Source organism: Polyodon spathula, chromosome 26, assembly GCF_017654505.1.
Source record: "Polyodon spathula isolate WHYD16114869_AA chromosome 26, ASM1765450v1, whole genome shotgun sequence".
NCBI lineage: Eukaryota > Metazoa > Chordata > Actinopteri > Acipenseriformes > Polyodontidae > Polyodon > Polyodon spathula.
Window position 1 is genome coordinate 17,027,355 of NC_054559.1, and position 20,618 is coordinate 17,047,972.

General features: G+C 43.3%; 2 protein-coding genes across 4 annotated transcripts in view; both read left to right on the plus strand.

Annotated features, from left to right (window-relative positions):
- LOC121300513 (testicular haploid expressed gene protein-like) overlaps window positions 1-2,114 on the plus strand; it is a 2,873-nt gene extending 759 nt beyond the window's left edge. Inside the window, exons 2-4 of the mRNA XM_041229081.1 lie at window positions 1,150-1,231; window positions 1,533-1,744; window positions 1,940-2,114. Coding sequence (XP_041085015.1) covers window positions 1,150-1,231; window positions 1,533-1,744; window positions 1,940-2,114 — 469 coding nt within the window. The remainder of the gene's footprint in view (window positions 1-1,149; window positions 1,232-1,532; window positions 1,745-1,939) is intronic.
- A 2,695-nt stretch (window positions 2,115-4,809) lies between these two features.
- Window positions 4,810-18,898, plus strand: mier2 (mesoderm induction early response 1, family member 2). Of its 3 annotated transcripts, none has more exons than XM_041230024.1 (13): window positions 4,810-5,084; window positions 7,660-7,799; window positions 8,982-9,107; window positions 9,485-9,608; window positions 9,936-10,030; window positions 10,193-10,262; window positions 11,538-11,689; window positions 12,084-12,165; window positions 12,874-12,968; window positions 13,057-13,184; window positions 13,626-13,768; window positions 14,491-14,600; window positions 15,868-15,950. In XM_041230024.1, exons 2-12 carry the CDS (start codon window positions 7,668-7,670, stop codon window positions 14,568-14,570), a joined length of 1,227 nt encoding a protein of 408 aa, XP_041085958.1. In that variant the 5' UTR covers window positions 4,810-5,084; window positions 7,660-7,667; the 3' UTR covers window positions 14,571-14,600; window positions 15,868-15,950. The 3 variants fall into 3 exon arrangements, with proteins under 3 accessions (XP_041085958.1, XP_041085957.1, XP_041085956.1); XM_041230023.1 differs by having other exon boundaries at window positions 4,811-5,084; window positions 14,488-14,600; XM_041230022.1 differs by lacking the exon at window positions 14,491-14,600 and having other exon boundaries at window positions 4,823-5,084; window positions 15,868-18,898.
- Window positions 18,899-20,618: the final 1,720 nt, after the last annotated feature.

A 20,618-nucleotide genomic window follows, 5' to 3' on the forward strand; every position in this document is an offset into this window, starting at 1 on the left:
GAACTCAGAGGGGATCGGCCACTTCAACGCATGTTTCCTTTATTTTTTTTTTTTATTATATGTATTTTTTTATTACTTTATTAGCAATACTTTATTACTAATATAAAGAATAGTGAGTTCTTATTAATCTCAAAGGATGGGACACCCTAAATTAAAAAATCTATAAAACATATATATGATTCACAATGTGCTAATCAAATCAAAATATTGTATATAACACAAAACACAGGAACAAAATAAACACGGCACGAGGGACAAAATAAAGACGGCATGAGGGACAAAATAAACACAATATGAGGGACAAAATAAACATGGCATAAGGGACAAATAAACACGGCACGAGTGACAAAATAAACATGATATGAGGGACAAAATAAACACGGCATGAGGGACAAAATAAACACTGCACGAGAGACACAATAAACATGGCACGAGGGACACAATAAACACTGCACGAGGGATAAAATAAACACTGCACGAGGGACAAAATAAACACTGCACGAGGGATAAAATAAACACTGCACGAGGGACAAAATAAACACTGACGAGGGACAAAATAAACACGACACAAGGGACAAAATAAACACAGCGTTAGCCTTCACTACCACGCTAATAAACAATACAAAAATCAGAGCACAAACACTCAGGCTTTCTTTATACACATGTGGCCACTCCCCAATTACCTAATTGTTGAATGGCCACACCTGTGATTGCTGGCAGGGACAGATTTAATCCCATCCCTGCCAACCTTACATTCCCACACACATGCAATTTACAGCAGCAGGGATTCTGCCACAAGGGGGTGTCGTGCCCTGCCGTCTCAAGATCTGGTTTATTGGTGGAGAGTTAGACTCTCTAACGCAGGGAGCATGTGCTCTTCCAGATTACCTGTATTGCACCTAAACGCTCCAATTAAAGGACTCTGATTTTCTTCAGTCTTAGTTTCCATAGTCTGACCTTGCAACCGTCTCAGCTTTTGATGTTATAGCATCGGTTTTTCTTTAAATTTTATATTAAATTGGCCTTTGCAGCTGTTTTGTTGCCTGTGTTTTTTTTTAGTAGTTTTATGTTATAAAAAGGTATCAAGTTTTTTCAAAATGGAAAGCGCTTAGAAATTGGAAATTTTTTTTTTTTTTTTTCACCCGTTAGATGCTCCCCCATATGGAGCGTGAGTGCAGCTGCTCTTAAATCCATGGCTACCAAAAGACTGGAGGAGCTAGCTCAGCCCAAAGCACTGAGCCAGGAGTGGGAGCCAGAGCACTTTGATTACTCACTTAAACCACCATGATTCCCTCCTCTAAAACCTCACTGTAACCCACCATTGTTATTTTGCAGTTATCCTCCATGCTTTCCCCATGGTTTTGCATTCATCATACTTTGCCATGTTTTTTAGTATGCTTTATTAAACAGGGATGGAAATAAGACTCCCATTGCATAGCAGTTTGATCCATTCCTGGTTTTTCTGTGAGTTTAATAAGACACACCTGAGCTTGTAACCTATAGTCAGTGACTAATCAAGCTCGTAACAAAAGCTGGAATATGAGAAACTGCAGGTGAGCGAGGCTGTGAAGAGTGCAGTCCCCAGCCCATGCATTCTCCAGCTGGCCCGGTCCAAGAGGCGATACCCCACTGTGGCTCGTGAGTCTCTGATCTGGAGTCCAGAGCAGGGAATCAGCATTGTCACTGAGGCAGCACGGAGCGCCGTCGCTACTCCCCGGCTCCAGGTCCTAGCAAGTAAGCCATCGTTGCGTTAACTACTGACTTTTTTTCCTTTACAGTAAAATTGAATTTAGCCATCATTTTTCTGCTATTTATTTTTTCATGTTTGAAAACTCTGTTTAGCAAATCCTGCATTTCCTTCTTCTTTTCCTCCAGCGGCCAAAAATGTGCACTCCCTGTTCCTCCCGGAAAAGCCCATGGCGTGACCGGTCCTTGAAAGCGCCATGAAGGTCGTGGCTAGCAATTGTGTCCACATACTGGCCAAACCCAAAGTAAGGAAGGGAATCTTCGAGGGCTACGACCCCTACTTAGTGACACAGACCGCCAAACAGGCCCAGGCGTCTTCAAGGGTCCTGGAGCTCTCCACGCCACTCCCACGGTATAAGAAGATCTAGGAAAGCACCCGGGAAGGGGCACATTCAGTTGCTTGTTTTTACAATAAATTTTTGTATATGAAAAGCCAGGTGTCCAGGCTGTCTCACCTCATGACTGTGCTATACAGTGTTTCAGTTCTCACAGGGCCCCAGTTGGCATTAATATTGGACTACCTTGTGTTATTTTAAGGGTCTTTGAAACCAATGACTAATGTTTAGGTAAATTACTCAGTGCTACTGATACCAGTGCTAATCATGACAATGTGAAACCAACAGTTCAGCTTCAACTAACATTATAATTGACATATTCTCAAATAAAACATCTCTCTTTTTCCAGCCCAGTTTGAATGTTTGTTAAGCAAAGTGACAGCTCTGACAGTGTAAGCCTTTTCTCTGCTCTTTCATAATTTTGATACTGTAACAAAAAAACAAAGAAAAAGTTTGACGGGTAAACATCAATAATCCGTTGCGGTATTCTTTTTTTATTGTTGATTTATTATATCAGCTTGAAACGTCAGCTGTCGTGCAGTGGAAAGCACAGTCAAAGCCTGGCAAAACAAAGGAAGCACGGCAAAGCCCAGAGAGGTGTGGTAAAGCATATTTAAAGACTGGCAAACCAGGGTACACTGTTAAATACACAGTACAACTAGTGGAAAACTGTGCACATTATTTTATTTTTTTTATATAACGGGGGGGGGGGGGGGGGGGGGGGGGGGTATTATTTCACATGGGGCAGTATTATTTCACTTGCTAGTATTAAATAGTGACATGTTGATCTTATCGCCCCATATACACTCTACAATATATGAAATATGATGCATTCAAATTGAACCTGAGAATTCTAGGCTACATCGGGTTTTTTTTTTTTTTTTTTTTGTAGTTTTTTTTTCTTCATATTTTTTAGATAAATAAAGTTCGCCAGTGGAAATCAGCGTGTAACTTTTCACGTGTTCAACATTATATTTTATTTCGGCAGGTACTGTGTTTCAACCTTTGATAAATGCCGTTAGTACATTTAAACAGAAAACACAACCAACCATTTCTTAATTTGCAGAGTTTTAATTATTATTATTAATAATAATAATAATAATAATAATAATAATAATAATAATAATAATAATAATACAACCTCAAGGATTATGATGTGCTATTACTAACTCACTTAAAAAAAGAGTATAAAGTAGCGTACCCTATAAACTTCAACGTCAACTTAAAATGTACCTACACAAATAACACTATTGTTGTTGTTTGTTTTTCTCTTAAAAGTAAGGTGTACCCCGTCCTTTCGCCACACCCTGCAGTGGAACATGCTATGTTACATTATTATAACATTAGTTATCAGCCAAGAAACATCAACGCCTATTGTAGCCCTCTGCTACATCCGGGCATTCCACTCAGCCTGCGTAGAACGGAATGGCGGAGGTAAGTGAGAGGAAAGGCTGGGGGTGAATAATAATGCTATATATTTTTTCTAAAGCAGCCTCGTCTTGCCGGGTCTCAACCGGCACAGGCTGTCAATTAGATGTTTCTCTCCCGGCTTCGAGGGTTCCGGGTGGTCATTTCGGTTTTAGCTGGGCTATTGAAATGAGTAAAGACGGGGTGTTCACAGCGCTCTACTCGGGTCTGTTTTCACGGCGTTCTTTAACACAGCCATCCCCGAGCTGCCACATAGTGAGCCATAAGGAATAGCGGCGACTGGGACCGCGGTGCTGCTTAATAGTGTCCAAGGTGCGCCTCGATAAGCATGCGCTTTTAAATGACTAGATTGTTTGTAAACTAACTTGACTCATCGGGAGAACCAATGCAAATAGCTGTTGTCTAGAGCCAAGCGTCTTTGCAGCCGTTGTGTCATTTAATATGGATTTATATGAAATTTCAGCACTAAGACGCTTGGGATAGCATCAGTAGCCGAATACGTACATCACGTAATTACCAAGACAGCGAGAAAGTTAAGGAGTTGCCAGCGGCTTTAATATGATTATTATTGACAGTTGGTAGCTATATATTACTATAGTTATTAATAGTTTTTTTTTTCCTGCGTATGAAACCTTAAACATATTGTAGTCTTTAAAATATGTTTAAGAATTTGCATTAGATTTTATTAGTTCTACTGTACAGTCTGTACGGCAAAACGACACTCTCTTGTCAATCTCGAGACACTAGCGCTGCGCTGCATGTACAGGTGCTGCTGTCCTAGTGAAGTAAACGCACGCTACGTGTCATCGTGATATACAGTGAAGGAGGCTTCTCCGCTGCTGCTTTATTTTTTAGAGACCAGAAGTTATGTTCCATTGAGTCGTACTGAAAGGTAGAATAATACTAGCAATGTATGTTTGTGAAGCATGGTCAGTACCAAAACATATGCATGTTGGCTTGCCCCTTCCCTTGCTTGTAAGGGGGGGGGGTTAGAGTTTTGGTAGTATTTCCCTACTTTTGTCGTTTTAATGCCAACCCTAACTGATCCATTAACAAAGTTGTTTGCAAAGAATATATATATATATATATATTGTGGGTGATAGAATATATATATATATATATATATATATATATATATATATGTATCTATGTGTGTGTGTGTGTGTGTGTGTGTCTAAAGGAAGAATGTAACTGAAACGAGAGAAGATAGATTTCACATGAAAAGCTCTTCTGTATTGTCAACAATATGAAACATTGGTCCCTATTATTCACAGATCTTCTGTCTTTAAAGTGTATGGCCACAGAGGACCACTGCAGTGGTTGAACTGTATCTTAAGAGAAGGCGTGTGATCCAGACTGGTCTAAAGACAGTTGACCACTTTGGAATGCTTCTCTAGAGAAAACAGTAACAAACGTTCCAGTCCTGCAGGGTCGAATGCTCTGTCGTTATTTGCCTATGTGCTTTCTCCTTTGTATCTCCCCTAAAGACCTCCGTCCGAAGACAGAGCCCCAGGGTAGCGTTGTTTCGAACTCGCAATCCATGTCCTCTACAGAACGGCCTTCAGACTGCAGGAGGTACTGCCCCTTTTACTGGTCTTCATAAACCATGACGTCATCGCCAGCCAATCCAGCGGCTGGATTCTCTGCGCTACGATGTGTACAATGCGCTAAATCATTCTGTAGGGGCGTAAGGATTCACTAATCTCACAGTACCTATTGTGATATGCAGGTTGACTACGATATGCATCGGGATGCATGCAGTGGCCCTGATGGGCTGCCTGTATGATGCATAAGATCAAACGATCACATAACTATAATGTTAAGGCTAAAATGAAATGGTTTGGGAGAGTATGTATCCCTCCCACTTAGGGATGGGACGGTATAACATTTGCAAGGTATGATAAAAACAATACCGTGGTAACCTTAATATCACGGTATACAGTACATCATGCAGGCTATCAAATAAAGGCTCAAAAGAAGAAAGACTAATGTAAATCACTTAAATTACTTGGTGCGTTTCTTTTATAAAGACAATCGGAATAATAATTAAAAAAAAAAAAGTTGTACACTCTCAACGTTATACTACAGCAGTATTAATATCTGTTTTTTGCTCAAAATGATGTGGTGCTGTAGTTTGTATTTTAACATATACAATTAAATAAATAAATACTTTGTTTAGCTGATGGCAAACAGAATTGGAAAATGATCAGTCTTTTGCTTAAAACACAAACATGCACCACAGGTTATTGTCTAAGAGCAGAGATGGGTCGTTTATTTCTTCAACCAGGTAAATAAAATATGTATAGCAAAAAAAAAAAAAGAAGGATTTTGATACTAAAACGTGTTATTGGATTTACATTTACGACATTGCGCAAGCAAGCTTCCTATGATTATTACACGTAGATTTCTACACTTACCTAAGAAAATTGGAATACTGTTACAACTAGTTTAAACAAAACTACGTTGATAATAAGTAGGCTATCCTGCTGCAGTCGCGGGTCTGTGCCAGTTTTGTTTGAGACATTGGTTGCGTTCTTATAGCGCAGATTTCCACAGTTCTGCACATAATCTCAGAGATGCGCTGTAGACGTCATTCAACACCCATTGAAATCTGTGCAGATTCAGCATAGCCCAGCGCAGCGGGAGGCTGGCTGTGGCTGTGAACCAAAGGGACGATGCAAAGATCACGAGTCACCTGCTAATCGTAATGCAAATAACCACTAAAACTACTGCTGCACCTTGTTAGCTGATGCGAATGACATTTTATCATTATACAATGAAGCCGTGAACAGCCTTGTCCAAGCTATATTAAATAAATAAATAAAAAACATAATGTACTAAATCCAAAATAAGTGATGTATAATTTTACAGTAAAGTTAATGTTTATCTATTACATTAAACTGACTGTTGATAATCCAGACAAATGTAAATATAGCACGTTGAAAATGCGGGCTCTGCTGCAAGGTTTGGAGAAGGCGTTTTTCTAAAAGCTGCGTGTGACGTTAGAAAGACAGCAGCTGAGAGCAGCCGGCACAGCAAGCTCTGGGTAACAGAACGCAGCCATTGAAACGTGTATTCTGTGTCGTTGACCGTTTCCTTCAAAACCATTATCAAAATACAGTATCAGTTTACCAAGATCTTCCTCAGACACTTTGCTAAGGCTGCAAGTACCCTCGCTTGATTTTGAAGAAGCGTGTTTGCAGTTGACAAATGCGTTAACCGGTGTATAACCGAATTACGATAATTGCTGTTTAGAATAAAAGCAACGGTATTAATACCGTAATGTACCTAAACCGTGGTAAACCGAAAAACCAGTATACTGACCCATCCCTAATCCCACTTATAAAACCTTCTTATTCTTCATTCAAGAGCACATTGGTGATCTACAGTGAGCTCTGTTGAGATCAGTTGGGGAGAACTGCTTGAGTTATAAAGTCCTAATCCGGTATGTCACCCTAAAAGTTACTGCTAGCAAGCACAATCTTGGATTATAATTGGGGCTTTTCAGTTTTTTATTTTGTGTTGAGTTCGAGGGTGTTTTTTATTATGATTTTGCAAACTCGGTTATTCTCGGTTATTAAAAATAAACAACACTCAAACGCATCAATTTTCAGCTTCAATAATATATTGCGTGTACCTTTTACTAGTGCATATACACACGCTAACTTACTGTGAAGTGAGGATGTCCACATTAGCATTCAAGAGTCACAAGTCGCTCAAATGAGTGTAATTCTGTTATTTAGTTCCGTGATTACATTGAGCTCGATAGCTTTTGAATGCACTACTATTGAATATGTGTTATGAGTACATGGTTACTGCAGACTTTTTATCTGTCATCCATTATTGGCACTTGAAGTTACTCAAATTAAGTTTGCCCTCTGACTGTCGTAAAGGGGCTGTGTGCTGTGAAAATGCACATTCTAACACTGCATTTGTTGAACGCCCTTTAACGAATAGCCATTGGCTCTTAATTACCATTTGGTTGGCGCATAAGGTAAGTTAATGATATGGGCTAAGAAAGTGTGAAAAGCATGGTGGCCAATTCTACCAAACCAGCTGCCGAACCTGCTTGTAAAGGAGTGTCAACGTCCTTGGCTAGAGCAGATTGCAGACGTTGATCTTGTTTTTTTTCTCCTCCACACTCCGCTAGCTGGCTCAATGGGCTCTGATGAACACAGATTCAATCTAGCTGAGATCCTGTCGCACAGCTATGGCTCCCGGGAGCACCAGGAGGAGTGCGAAGCTCAGAAGTCCCTAGACGAGCTGGAGAAGAGCCTCCACGGCTCTCAGGTACTGTGCTGCCACCCCGATTGCTTTTAGCAGCAAGCTGCAAGAGACCGCAGCCACTTCCGCTCGCCTGGAAGCTTTTCAGCAGCTAATGTAGGGCAGCTGATAGGAGACCCGCTGAATTTGGGGAGACCGTAAAGGACAGCAGGTACAGAACCAGAATCAGTAAAGGCTGGTTCACACTGGTCATACGATTCAGACTGAGCGATCCCTGCGTTAGTTCATTCTGATTGGTTTTAAAAAGACAACACTCTTCTGGAGGTTTGGGGAGCCGTGCACACAGAACCGCAGCGCCTCCTTATTATAAACAGCTGGTCCAACAAAATTATCATTGTGTGATTGACAGCAAATGCCACCATTCAGTTTCATGGTAAAATCACTGATATTCGCTCAGACCTTGTTGAGCTGACCTGCTCAATATAACCACCCCACTTTCAGTAAACACTGTACACAGGCTGCTGAGAGACACACATCAAACACGGTTTAAATTCCTGAGTTGTTAGTTTTCATTGTGATTATTTCATTGTGTTTATTTGTGGTACCGTACATGCTTAATTATTAGTTCTTTAGGCATTTTCCACTACGTCTATACAAGTATAATTTATTTCAAATAATAAACTGTAAATTGTATTATGCTTGTAAAATTCTAAAGGAAAGAGAGACATGTGATTGGTTAAACGCGAGTGACGTCACCAACTTGATGCTGAGAAGTTGAAATCTAGCAGCTCCTCCGCATCGTCTATGATTTGAATCTATGATTTGAACGCAAGGTGGTGCGTTTGTAGCGTCCGCCTGAGTCATAAGCCCAGTGTGAACCAGCCTTTACTCTGAAACAAGCATTACGATTACATTACGATGGATCGTTCACCTGCTCTGTACCTTCAAAACAACAGGTTTTTTTAAGATACGCAAGAGTTTTTCTCTTGTTCTGGACTGAATTTTTAAGCCAGACGGGTCAGCGCTTGCAATACAGTGTGTTTTGACCCAGGTGTGGAAATAACTCCCACTGCATAGCAGTTTCACCAATTCCCGGTTTTACTACGAGCCACAGTGTACAGGTAACAAGCTCATGTGTGTCTCATAGTAACCAGGAATGGATCAGACTGCAGTGCAGTGGGAGTGTTATTCCCTCCCTGGTTCCGTCCCGTTGTTTATTAACCCTCTCTGGCTGTGCTTGCTCCGCAGGGAAGCGAGATGCCTCTGGAGGAGCTGCTGGCGCTGTACGGGTACGAAGCCTCCGACCCCATCTCCGAACATGACAGCGAGGGTCACGACCTCCCGCACAGCCTGCCCGACATGACGCTGGACAAGGTGAGCCTGCCAGAGAAGCGCTGCCGTCTGCATTGTCGGACATCGTGACGCACGCAGGGTCATTGATAACAGAGATGTCATCTCTTTGCAGTTAGAGGAGAGAGGACCGAATCGGCAACACAGTGCTGAGCTGTATTAATAAACACCCTGCACGTCCCGGGACGTCTTCTTAAAATGAAGGATTTATGGAAGGTTTAAGACATTGGAAAACGAGGCATAATGTATTAATACTTGTAAATGTGTGTTCAGTGTACAGGATGATACCTCTGTACATTTTGACACAGTGAGACCTTCAATGAAAACCCTTCTTCATTTTAAGGAGACATCTCAGGGTCAACACCTCGTAACATATATCTTTTGTATTTATTTTTCTGTAGGAGCAGATTGCTAAGGACCTGCTGTCAGGAGAGGAGGAGGAGGAAGCCCAGTCCTCCGCAGACGACCTCACTCCGTCCGTCACATCCCACGATGCATCTGACCTCTTCCCACATCCGCTGCACGGTACGTTTTATACACGGGTTTGATAAAGGAGGTAGCTTCTAACATCAGATGATTGTCCGCAGTATACATAGCAGAACTAAAAAGAACTGCTTTTATCATTTAGGCTGTAGAATAGTATGACCTCTATAAGAGATTGTAAAGATGAGAACAACTAATATGTGAACACGTGTCAATATTAAAATGTAATACTTCTTAAAAAACATTTGTATTGGTTTATTAGTTAGCGATCTTTCTGCTTGATCACAATCTCTTACTTGGTGTCTGGGCGTTGAGTGAATGTTTTCCTGGTAAATGTGAATTAACAAGAACCAGAAACTTGTTTTCTAGCAAACTCCATCGTGGACGAGGATAAAGATTCATCTTCCAGCTCCTCAGAGGAAGAGTCTGAGGACAATTCCGTTCCCTCAAACGAGTGCAGGAAGGTGGGTGCAGCCGTCGAGCGTGTTCTTGAGACAGGCTCTAATGCCTTGTGTGTTCCCACAGAACCGTTTCAGCTTTTCTTGTTTCAAAACCTTTATGATATTAAAGCAGCATGCATCACAAAGCGGCTATTCTGTGTTTTGAAGCCTTATTTTCTGCTTTAGGACATTATGGTGGGATCTCTGTACCAGGCAATGATACCTCCACTGATCCTGTACACGCACCAAGAAAGAGGTAAGGCAGTGCAGGGCAATGCGCTAATGATGTGATTCATTGAGCTGATAAAGGCGACTGGCCGAGATCATTAACTGACCAACTGATGATCCATTCACAGAGCCTGGGTATCGTTTCTTTAACTCTCTTCTCCTGCTCTGGATACAGGTGCGGTGGAATTACCTGTTGTGGGCGGGTTTACCCAGTGTGGGCGGAGTTACCCAGAGCAGGTGGGGCTACCTGGTGTGGGCAGGGGTTAATCAGAGCAGAGGGGTTACTCGGTGTAGGCGGGGTTACCCAGAGCAGGTGGGGTTACTCGGTGTGGGCGGGGTTACCCAGAGCAGGCGGGGCTATCTGGTGTGGGCGGGGTTACCCAGAGTAGGCGGTGCTACCTGGTGTGTGCCGGGGTGTGGGAGGGTAGTGGGTGGAGCTTTGGGGAAGGACCAGAAATGACAGCACACAGGAGCCGGAAATGGAGTTTAGTCCTTAGAGCCCTGTACCATCAATGGTATCAGGGCAGGGTTTTATTTTACCAAACAATAAAAATAGAACAGTCCAGTATTGCAAGAAATAAGCAAGAAAACCACCTGGAATACCAGCAATGGTAAACTCAGGTTTGAAATAAAAAGAGTAAACAAAAAAATGTCGTGATTACAAATAACAACAAAGGAAGCACTGGGTTTCTTAGTGCTACTGCGGTGGGTTTCCTCTCACCGCCTCTTAGCTCCCTTCCACAGATTAATGGCCAGTCCTCGGTTTCTCATTCCGGTAATCCAACATAGTTTCCAAGGTTTTCAAGCTTCTGTGGGTAACAGCAGTGAATAAAAGCAACACAACAAGCACAGCATGTGTTTTCAGTTCAGCCCAGGGAGACCGAATGGCAAAACCATACTGCTTAAATACTGCCAAGTCCCACCCCTGCAATCAGCACGCTGCCCCACGTCAGCCAATCAACGAGAACAGCACAGATGATTGCAATGATGGGACCCGACGGCGGCATGGTTCTACCTTGGGCCAAGGTGGCCGCCTGACCCGGAACTTCCTGTATGGTCAGAGTTCAGCCTCCTGATCCAGTTACGATTAACCCTACACAGCACTGCCGGTGGTTGGGAGGGCAAATTACTCCTTTCAGTCCTGTCACAGGGGGTTAATCAGAGCAGGCAGAGTTACTCTTGTGGGTGGAGTTACTCAGTGCAGGTGAGGTGACCCGGAGTAGGTGGGGCAACTCATGTGGGCGGGGTTTCCCGGCATGGGTGGGGTTATCCAATTGTGAGTGCTTGTTTCTCCTACGGGCAGCGTACGAGAGTGAGGACCAACTGCTGTGGGACCCCCACGTGCTGCCGGAGGGGGAGGTGGAGCGATTCCTGTGCAGGGCGGAGAGGAGGTCCTGTGAGGAAGCCAGTTTGGAGAGCCTGCAGGAGGGAACGCTGGTCAGGGACAACGAGCAAGTGAGGAGGGGAGAGGAGAGAGAAGAGGACACGAGGGGATGGGGTGGGGTGGAAGGAGGGAGGAGAATGGGGGGAAAAAGGGAAGGTGGAAGATAAGGAAATGAGGGAGGGAGAATGGGGAAGAGAGGGAGTGACTTTCTAAACCTGACTACACCACCCAGGGCAAACTCAATGCTAGGACATTTTATCAGTAGAGTGTAGTACATTGTATACAGTGATTAAAAGCTACAGGCATTTCAGTGTTCCAGACTTTGTTTGTTTTTTGCTGTATTCATATAAGGGCGATTTACTGTGAACTAATAGCTATGCTCATTAAGTAGAACATCCTTGAGTTGCTGTAGACTTCCATTATCTGCGTGCTCTTTGATGAGAACGTCCACTCTGTACCCCACAGGCCCTGTACGAGCTGGTGAAATGTCATTTTAACGCAGAAGAAGCGATGAGAAGACTGCGGTTCAACGTGAAAGTAATAAGAGGTAACACCTTGCTCTTTTTTTCAGCCATCGTTTACAAGTTTAAAATTTAAAGAAACCAAGTCAAGCAGACAAACGTTTTGGCTAGTGCCTTGTTCGAGCGGACACTGTGACCGGCACCGTGGCCAAAAGGTTTTGTCAAACAGACGAACTTTCCAATATAGTATATAAAATGGACTCTTCAGACTGATCCATCTCTCTCTCTCTCTCTCTCTCTCTCTCTCTCTCTCTCTCTCTCTCTCCCCTCCTGTATCTCCCCCTCCTCTATCTCCCCCTCCTCTATCTCACCCTCCTCTCTCACCCTCCTCTATCTCCCCCTTCTCTCTCACCCTCCTCTATCTCCCCCTCCTCTCTCTCTCTCCCTCCTCTCTCCTCTATCTCCCCCTCCTCTGTCACCCTCCTCTATCTCCCCCTCCTCTCTCTCTCACTCCCTCCTCTCTCTCGCTCCCTCTGCTCTCTCTCTCCCCTCTTCTATCTTCCCCTTCCTCTCTCCCCCCTCCTCTCTCATCCTCCTCTGTCTCCTTTCTCTCTCCCCTCCTCTATCTCCTCCTCCTCTCTCTCGCTCCCCCTCCTCTCCTCTCTCTCTCCCCCTCCTCTATCTCCCCCCTCCTCTCTCACCCTCCTCTCCTTTCTCTCTCCCCTCCTCTATCTCTCCCTTCTCTATCTCTCCCTCATCTCTCACCCCCCTCCTCTCTCTCTCTCTTTCTTCAGATGAGTTGTGTGCATGGAGTGAGGACGAGTGTCGAAACTTCGAGCACGGCTACCGGGTTCACGGCAAGAACTTCCACCTCATACAGGCCAACAAAGTATGTTGATGCCGTTTTGATGCATAATGCACCAGGTTAAGCCTTGCACACGGCAGAGCCCTACCTGACCCTCTCTCTGGCTCCCCAGGTGCGGACTCGCTCGGTGGGAGAGTGCGTGGAATATTACTACATGTGGAAGAAGTCAGATCGGTATGAGTATTTCACGCAACAGACAAAATTTGGGAGGAAAAAATTCAGCCTACACCCAGGGACAATGTAAGTAGTACTAGAAGCAGTGCCCATGTTTATTCGTACTCCCTGCCAATGTGCTGGTGTGATGCTTCAGTAACAGTTTGCACTGACATAGGTGTAACCCCATATAATCAAACCTATTAATTTCTGTGATTTATCCTTCGATTATTATACCGCACAGGACCAGATTTATTATAAAAATAATAATAATAATAATAATAATAAATAATAATAATAATAATAATTAACATGAACTTGGTTTTCTGTAAGTCCCAGTACAGGGACAATGGTAACTACTTCATCCTGGCAGAAGACCATCGTGCAACATGACAGCCGTGGCTCTTGAGGACCAGTGTCACTTGGATCGCCAGCCACACGACTAGAGAAACTAGAAATTGCCCTCTACACTTGTGTCTGTCTGCCTGTCTGTCTCCTGCTGTGACCCCTGCTTTGTTGTCCTCACAGAGACGATGGTGATCAGGACATGGACGCTGGCGAGGGGGACAGCGCAAGCCACTCGCGGAGCTCCCCTCCCACCCCAGTGCCCTCCACCACCAGCCAGCTGGACTCCCAGTTCCTCCAGGACCCTCTCCACTTGGGGGCCACAGGTAAGGGCCGCTGTGCCTGTTGTCAGTATGCCGGAAGCACAGGGATCTCAACCAGCTGGCTCCAGGGCTGAAGTGGCAGCTCCCAGACCACTCTGGTAATTATTCAGGACATTAGCATGTCTGTTCCTTACCCCACACTGCAGCTTCCACGGTTTCCACCAGTGTAAGACCCACACTTTAGCCTTGGGATGAGGCTTATGGGATTCAAACTCACAGCCGTCAGGCTCCGCTAGGTAAGCTAAGAGAGTAGCTCTGGCAGCTTATACTAAATTCAGTTTAGTGACAAAAACACAGTAACTATGGAGTTTGTAGCCGGCATCTTTCCCCGTTACTGTTAAAGAAAGTTGCGCTATCCATCGCAACGGTTCAGTGTCACCTTTCAGTGCACAGTGAGTGGGGCAGGGAGACCCGCAGGTGATGGGGTACGGGAACAACCCATTGCAGAAACGTTTAACCCGCTGCCTACGCTCCATGTGCACATGCAATAATGAACATGCAGGACATGCGTGCCAGCGACGGAAAAAGCGTGCGAGTTTAAATTTATTTTGGTTTATCATTGGATTCCATCTTCAGATGGTTTCTTAATTTCTGTGATTTCTGGAATTTTTGTTTAATCATTGTGTAGTGATTGTTTTGTTTAATGTGTATATGTGTTGTTTTTTTGGTTTTTGTTTTTTTGCCATTTATTTTGTTTTTATGCATTTCATTTATTCAACCAGCAGAAGAATCCTTGAGCTATACATCTCATGTCCAAGGGGGTCGTAGCGGGAGGCGACAAACACGCATACAGTTAAAACCATAACGAGACAGTTGAGCTTTAGCACACATTCAGGTAAACCACACGATTACCGTGCAGGAGCGATCTGATCTGAAAAATGCTTTATGAAGGTTAACGGTGACTGTGCAGGAGCAATCTGACTAATGCTTTGTGAAGAACAGCCAGCAGAAATACAAATATTTCTGCTCTGCTTTTTTAATTTCATTTTATTGTCTAACGCATAGAAAATAAATAGTTACAGCAAAGCAAAAAAAAAAAAAAAGAGAGTAACACTCTCCAAATACATTACAAACAGTTTGAATATTCCAACTTTTGTCCCAGCACCAGGGGTGGAAATTAGACTCCTATTGCATATTGATTAGATCCAGTCCTGGTTTTACTAAGAAAATATTAAACATAACTGAAAAAACTATTATTTTTCATAGTTTTGGATACATAATAAATGTATTAAAGATAACTCACTATCTCCTCACATGAGGTCATCATGCAGTTTTATTCATTCCTGGTTTTACTGTGAGTTTAATTAGACACAACTGAGCTTGTTACCTAGACGCTATTAAAACCTGGAATGGGTGAAACTGCTATGCAATCGGAGTTTTATTTCCATCTCTGGATCACTGTAATGTAACACATGTTATTAATATGGTTGGAGTTCTGTACCAGCAGCTATGCAAGCTGTAGTTGCTTTTGTAGACAATAAACCTGTCTTTTGGGTCATTTTTAGCTGTTGTTTATTAATACATTTGCATCTACTTGTATTCAATTTTTCTTTCTTTCTATGTATTTATGTATATTTATTTATTTATTTTGCACTTGCAAAAGCGTTACACATCAACAGTGAAACTGATTAGCAAAATGAGGACCTTAACTCTTGGGAAAAGAGCTCAAATGTAAAAGGAAGTCCTTGTGTAAGAGTTCTATGTCTGTACAGAACTAGTTTAACAACCTTTTCTTGGCTCACGTTTTCAGAATTACATTTTTTTTTACAAAAAGTTAGTGGCAAACATTTCATGGCAGAAAAATTTGAGTAAATCTAGCGATGTGTTTAATAAAATAAAATTATAATAATATGACTTTACCTGCTTCATGCTTGTGCTCCCCACGTGTCTGATTGCTGCTGGCAGTGAGTTTTGGTTTACACTCTTAAGAACAAATAAAAAAAAAAAATAGAACAACATGCATACCCTTACATACAAAAAAAAAGTGTTATTTTATCAGATGCAAACGCACAGGGGGACATAATACAAATAAAACCTGGTCAAGAACCACGGCCTCTACCCATTCCCGTCTCGAAGATGTAAAGTTTTATCTGTGTTCCCAGATGCAGAGAGACGGGAGAGCAGAGAGTTCATCATGGAGAGGAACACGAGTGAGACCAACAATGACGAGGAGGAGGAGGAGGAGGAGGAGGAGGAGGAGGACAGGGAGCCCTTGTACCGACTTAGCCAGCCTCCCTCCTCGGCCTCCAGCACAGACTGTCCATACAGCAGCCCGACCATGGAGCCCTCTGCTGGGCAGTCTTCCAGGAGCCTTGCCTCCACCAGCCAGGAGTTGAACCTGCCAGACAACGTGTTCTACCAGCTGCAGCTGGACCCCTACACTACGCACACACCCGGGCCTCCCACAGACCACGCCGCTGCCGCCAAGAGGTTAAAGGTTGGGTTTAGCCTCCCTGAAAGTTTCCCCGTGGAGCCGTCCCGATCCGTCTCCCCACCAACGACGACGGGGCAGGTGTCCATTTCCTTGACTACCGACTTTGGACCAATCAGTGTTAGCAATGTAAATAGTTTTCTCAGTGGCCAGGTGCCCATGTGCCCCCCAAGCGCAGTGCAGCAGTCTGAACCTTTATCTCAATGAAATCAAAACTTGAAATATATGTATATTTAAAAAAAAGCTGAGCAAACAGTATTGCAGGGCTGGAAATAAGACTCCCATTGCACAGCAGTTTGATCCATTCCTGGTTTTACTATGAGTTTAAGAAGACACACCTGAGCTTGTTATATACCTATAAAAGGTGGCTGTTCAAGCTCCTAGTAAAACCTGGATGGGGTGAATCTGCTATGCAGTAGGAGTCTTATTTCCATCTCTGTATTGGCTGTGTTAGTCTTTGAGCCCCAGATGAAATCACAAGCAATAGTTCTTCTCAACTCGCTGTACACCTGTCAAACAAATACTGTATTGCCATAGCAGTTGAAACACAAGAGTTTGAGCAACCTGCTACTATTGACTAGACTAACACAACACTAACGTCTTTAAACGACGATAACGGACAGTAGGTATAAGAAACCTAAGTGAAGCACACAAACGTTTCGGCTGCCGCTTTCTTCAGCGTGATTCTGAAGAAGGCGCTCGCTGGAGCGTTTCTCTTACAGCTTCAACTCGGAATTCTGATCCAGCGTTTTACATTTGTTTTGGTGATTTGCCCGGGGTGTGAGAATTCTACGTGATTGTAGCAGGTTTGTTTGTGATCATCAGACTTTTTGCGTGAGCCTGTATGTTTCAAGTCAAAGAAACACATTTTCTTTATATATACAGTATATATTTGTACTTTTTTATATATTTTTTTTGTAAAAAAAAAAAAAAAAAAAAAAACTAAGAAAAAAATGAACGAAACCTGTTTGCTCACTTCCAGCACTCGAGACTCCATCGCTGTGGACCAAAGCACTTAAAGAAAGATAATTTTGTCTTACGAGAAGCAAATACCAGACGCTTCCAAACTGGAATGTAGAGGGCACCACCAGTGTGTTGTTTTGTGGTAGCCTCATGCTGGAAAGCCTGGCCCTATGTGCTTCACGCCACAAGGGGGCAGTCTTATTACGTCACACACTGGGACTGGAAAGCACGGGACAGGCTAGGATTATACAACACAGCAGAGATTTTAAAAAATATAGATATTTAGTTCCTCTCCCGCTACATCATTATTGCAGTACAGCTTTGAGAGACCACAGCAGTATAAGGGCCAGCGGCCAGGTGCTGTTCAGATTCCCCGTGGCTTTACCCTTTCTGTGATGCCTGAGTTTGTAGGTGTTGCAGAAACTAACGTATACCCTGGGTAAGGGAATGATTATTGTTGTACTTTAAACTCAGTACTGAACCCATCTTTCTAAGCTTTCAGCTTCTTTGGTAGTGGCTGTGGTAGATGGATTCACTGTATTCTATGTTGTTAGGGATGTATTTCTTTATAAGGTGCCAGTGCCTTGCTGATGCAAGTCCTGCTTTTGGGACTGACCTGCCTTGTGCCGGGTCCCTGATTTAACAAGAGCAAGTCGGGCATTTTTACACGGTCAGCTCGTTCATGCTATTGTTGTGTTGAAACGTATGTAGTGAATTACAAAGAAAAGCACAACATTCTGCTCCAGTGTCCGTGTCCGTGTTGAGAAGCTGGACTGTGAGACAGCATGCCTGCCAGTCTAAACCCCTGTATGATCTTCTGTATGTCTGTATGATCTTTATTAACGTGACTTTGCATTTGATGTTTGAACGTGCAGACTTGTGTGTGTGTGTGTGTGTGTGAACCACACCAAACCCAGCCAGGATATTGTACTTTGTCTCCATTGCTCCATTTTGTCAAAGCTGCCCCACTCTGTGTTTCCACTGCTGGGTAGAACTGTGCTCAGATGTGTGCTCAGGTGCTTCCAATTCCAAGCTAGGATGCTTTTAAGCACAATCCCCTTAATCTGGGAGGGAAAGGAAGTTGCGCTGGGCGTTGTATAGGCAGTAGATAGAGTGTTGCAGCGCCTACCCATGTGTGACGTCTTTTCCTCCTGTGTGCCGGCTCAGCCTGCATTGGGAACGCTGTACTGACTCCCTGCAGGAACGCTACATTATCCGGAGGGGTGAGGGAGCCGGAGCGTGCCGAGTGCAGTTTCCAGCACAGTAGAAACGCAGTTCTGTGGGAATTTCAAAGCCACTACGAAACCCAGAGTGTTTGCTCAGCTTCTTTTAAAAAATCTATTTATTATTATTATTATTATTATTATTATTATTATTATTATTATTATTATTATTATTTTAACAGTTCCTCAGATGTGGCATTGGTGATGTCATTTATTTATTTTTCAGCACTACTTTTTTTTATTTTTACTGAATAGTTTTAAGAAGAAGAAGAAATATTTTTGTTTACAATTTCTGATGGGATTTTAAAGGGTGGGGGGAGGTCTGGAGATATATTCAGTTTCTTTACTCCACAAAGAAACCTTTTTAAATATTTTTGTTTGTTTTTTATGTATTATAAAAACAGTATATTGAGCCATTTATTGACACTGGACTATTTCTCTCTCACAAACACACATACACTGCAATATCACCTTCTCATGGACAATAAACTTGTAAATCTTTGTGAATACCTGTAACTGATGTGTCTGTTATTTATTGATGAGCAGCAAAAAGATCGCTGTGGATTACTGCGGTGTCCCACAGTAAAAACAGGGATAGAAATAAGACTCCCATTGCGTAGCAGTTTGATTCATTCCTGGTTTTCCTATGAGTTTAATCAGATGCTTGTTACATGTACACTGTAGCTAATCAAGCTTGTAGAAACGTTTGAAAGCAGTGCAGTATTAGCCTCCAGGGGGCAATACTAATATGATAACACCATATAGTAACATATTTCATCTTTCGTCTCCGTGCCAACGAGAGGCAGAGAATGTCCTCCATTCCTTGACTGTTACCCCTGTTTATATTATTATTATTATTTTATTTTTTGAAAGCATCCTGTTCATTTGATCTAGATTCTCATTCTCACGTGAATCTCTACAGTAACCACTTGCTAACTGCACAGCGCTCTGCAGGCCAGCCCCAAAATAACCTGCAGATACAAATTAGTTATTGCTGATTTTTTTTATATCGTTTAGGCATTACCTGAGTTCAGATCAAATGAATGTGGCCTTGCTGTGCTGCTCAATGCATTCAGCTGGAAAGCTTGACTGCAGACACGAGACTCGTCTCACCTTGCAGCTACACCACATCCAGATTGATGGTGTCAGTTTGATTTGTTTCCCACAAGCTTCCCTCCAGTTGCCAGGAATGGGAATGCGGTTCCTGGCACGCACCGTCCCTTTCCGGGATTCAGGAACGCTGTGCAGGGAGCTGGAATTCGCCTCGGACTTCCCCCACTTGCACAGCCTCACAATGGAAGTGGGAGCCGTCTGGTTTCCCTTTCAACTTATCGAGGAGCAGGAGTTAACGGGCTGTACCTTTTCACTGTGTACAATTCTTCATGAATATAAATGAGCCTGGCAAGGAGCTGGGTCATTGTGGAGGGGGTTCAACCTTTTCTGACAGTCCTCGACTACACTGAAGCAAACTCTGAATTGTGTGGCACGTTAATGTACTCTGTGTTGGCTAGTTTTAGACCCCCAAACTAATTTCACTTGAGCCAGATTTGAACCCTGCAGGGTAAGTGTAGGGCACGTTGGGTTATCCAGCTGCCTCCCCTTGCTCTGGATGAACCTCCTGTTGATGGGTTGGTAGGAGCATTTTTGCTGAAACTGGCTTTGTGTGTAAGCTGATTGTGTGGACTGCATGCAAGTGCACCTGGGCTGTGAAATGGTGGAGATAAAACAGTCTGCAGCAATTCAGATGAGCGTGAAGGCTGTGCACGATGGCACGCAGAAAACGCAATACAATCAAGATGAGAGGATAGCGGGAGGAAAGTTAGAATTACACCAGATTACCTTTGCGTGTGTGTTTTTTCCATAATACGATATCAGGGGAATAGCATTTAATTGTTGAGGGGTGGGTGGCTCTGTTGCCCAGGCTTGAGGTGCTGGGAGCTGTGCAGATTAATTAGGAGATGAACGAGGCAGATCCACTGTGTGCCGTGCAGCAGGCATCATTGTCCTCGTTTGTATTGACCAGCGCTCTGCTGCGTTCGCTATCAATTAAAATAGGACGGTTTCCCATCATAATTTCACATACAATTACAGTGCTTGTTGTGTGGTGCGCTGTTCCGTCATTCCTGCTCTCTATTCGAAGCACACTCTGTTGACGGTCCAGTTTGTTAACGAGCAGTTCAAATTCCGTTTCTTCCCCCTCCTTGGATCCTGCTTGTCACTCTTGTCCCACGATCAG

Excerpts from the sequence above, each read along its gene's own strand:
- mier2 (XM_041230022.1), top strand. The coding sequence starts at position 7,668 with ATGGGCTCTGATGAACACAGATTCAATCTAGCTGAGATCCTGTCGCAC. Across the intron at positions 12,166-12,873 it reads CAACGTGAAAGTAATAAGAG|ATGAGTTGTGTGCATGGAGT; the intron begins GTAACACCTTGC and ends CTCTTTCTTCAG. Across the intron at positions 13,769-15,867 it reads TCTCCACTTGGGGGCCACAG|ATGCAGAGAGACGGGAGAGC; the intron begins GTAAGGGCCGCT and ends CTGTGTTCCCAG.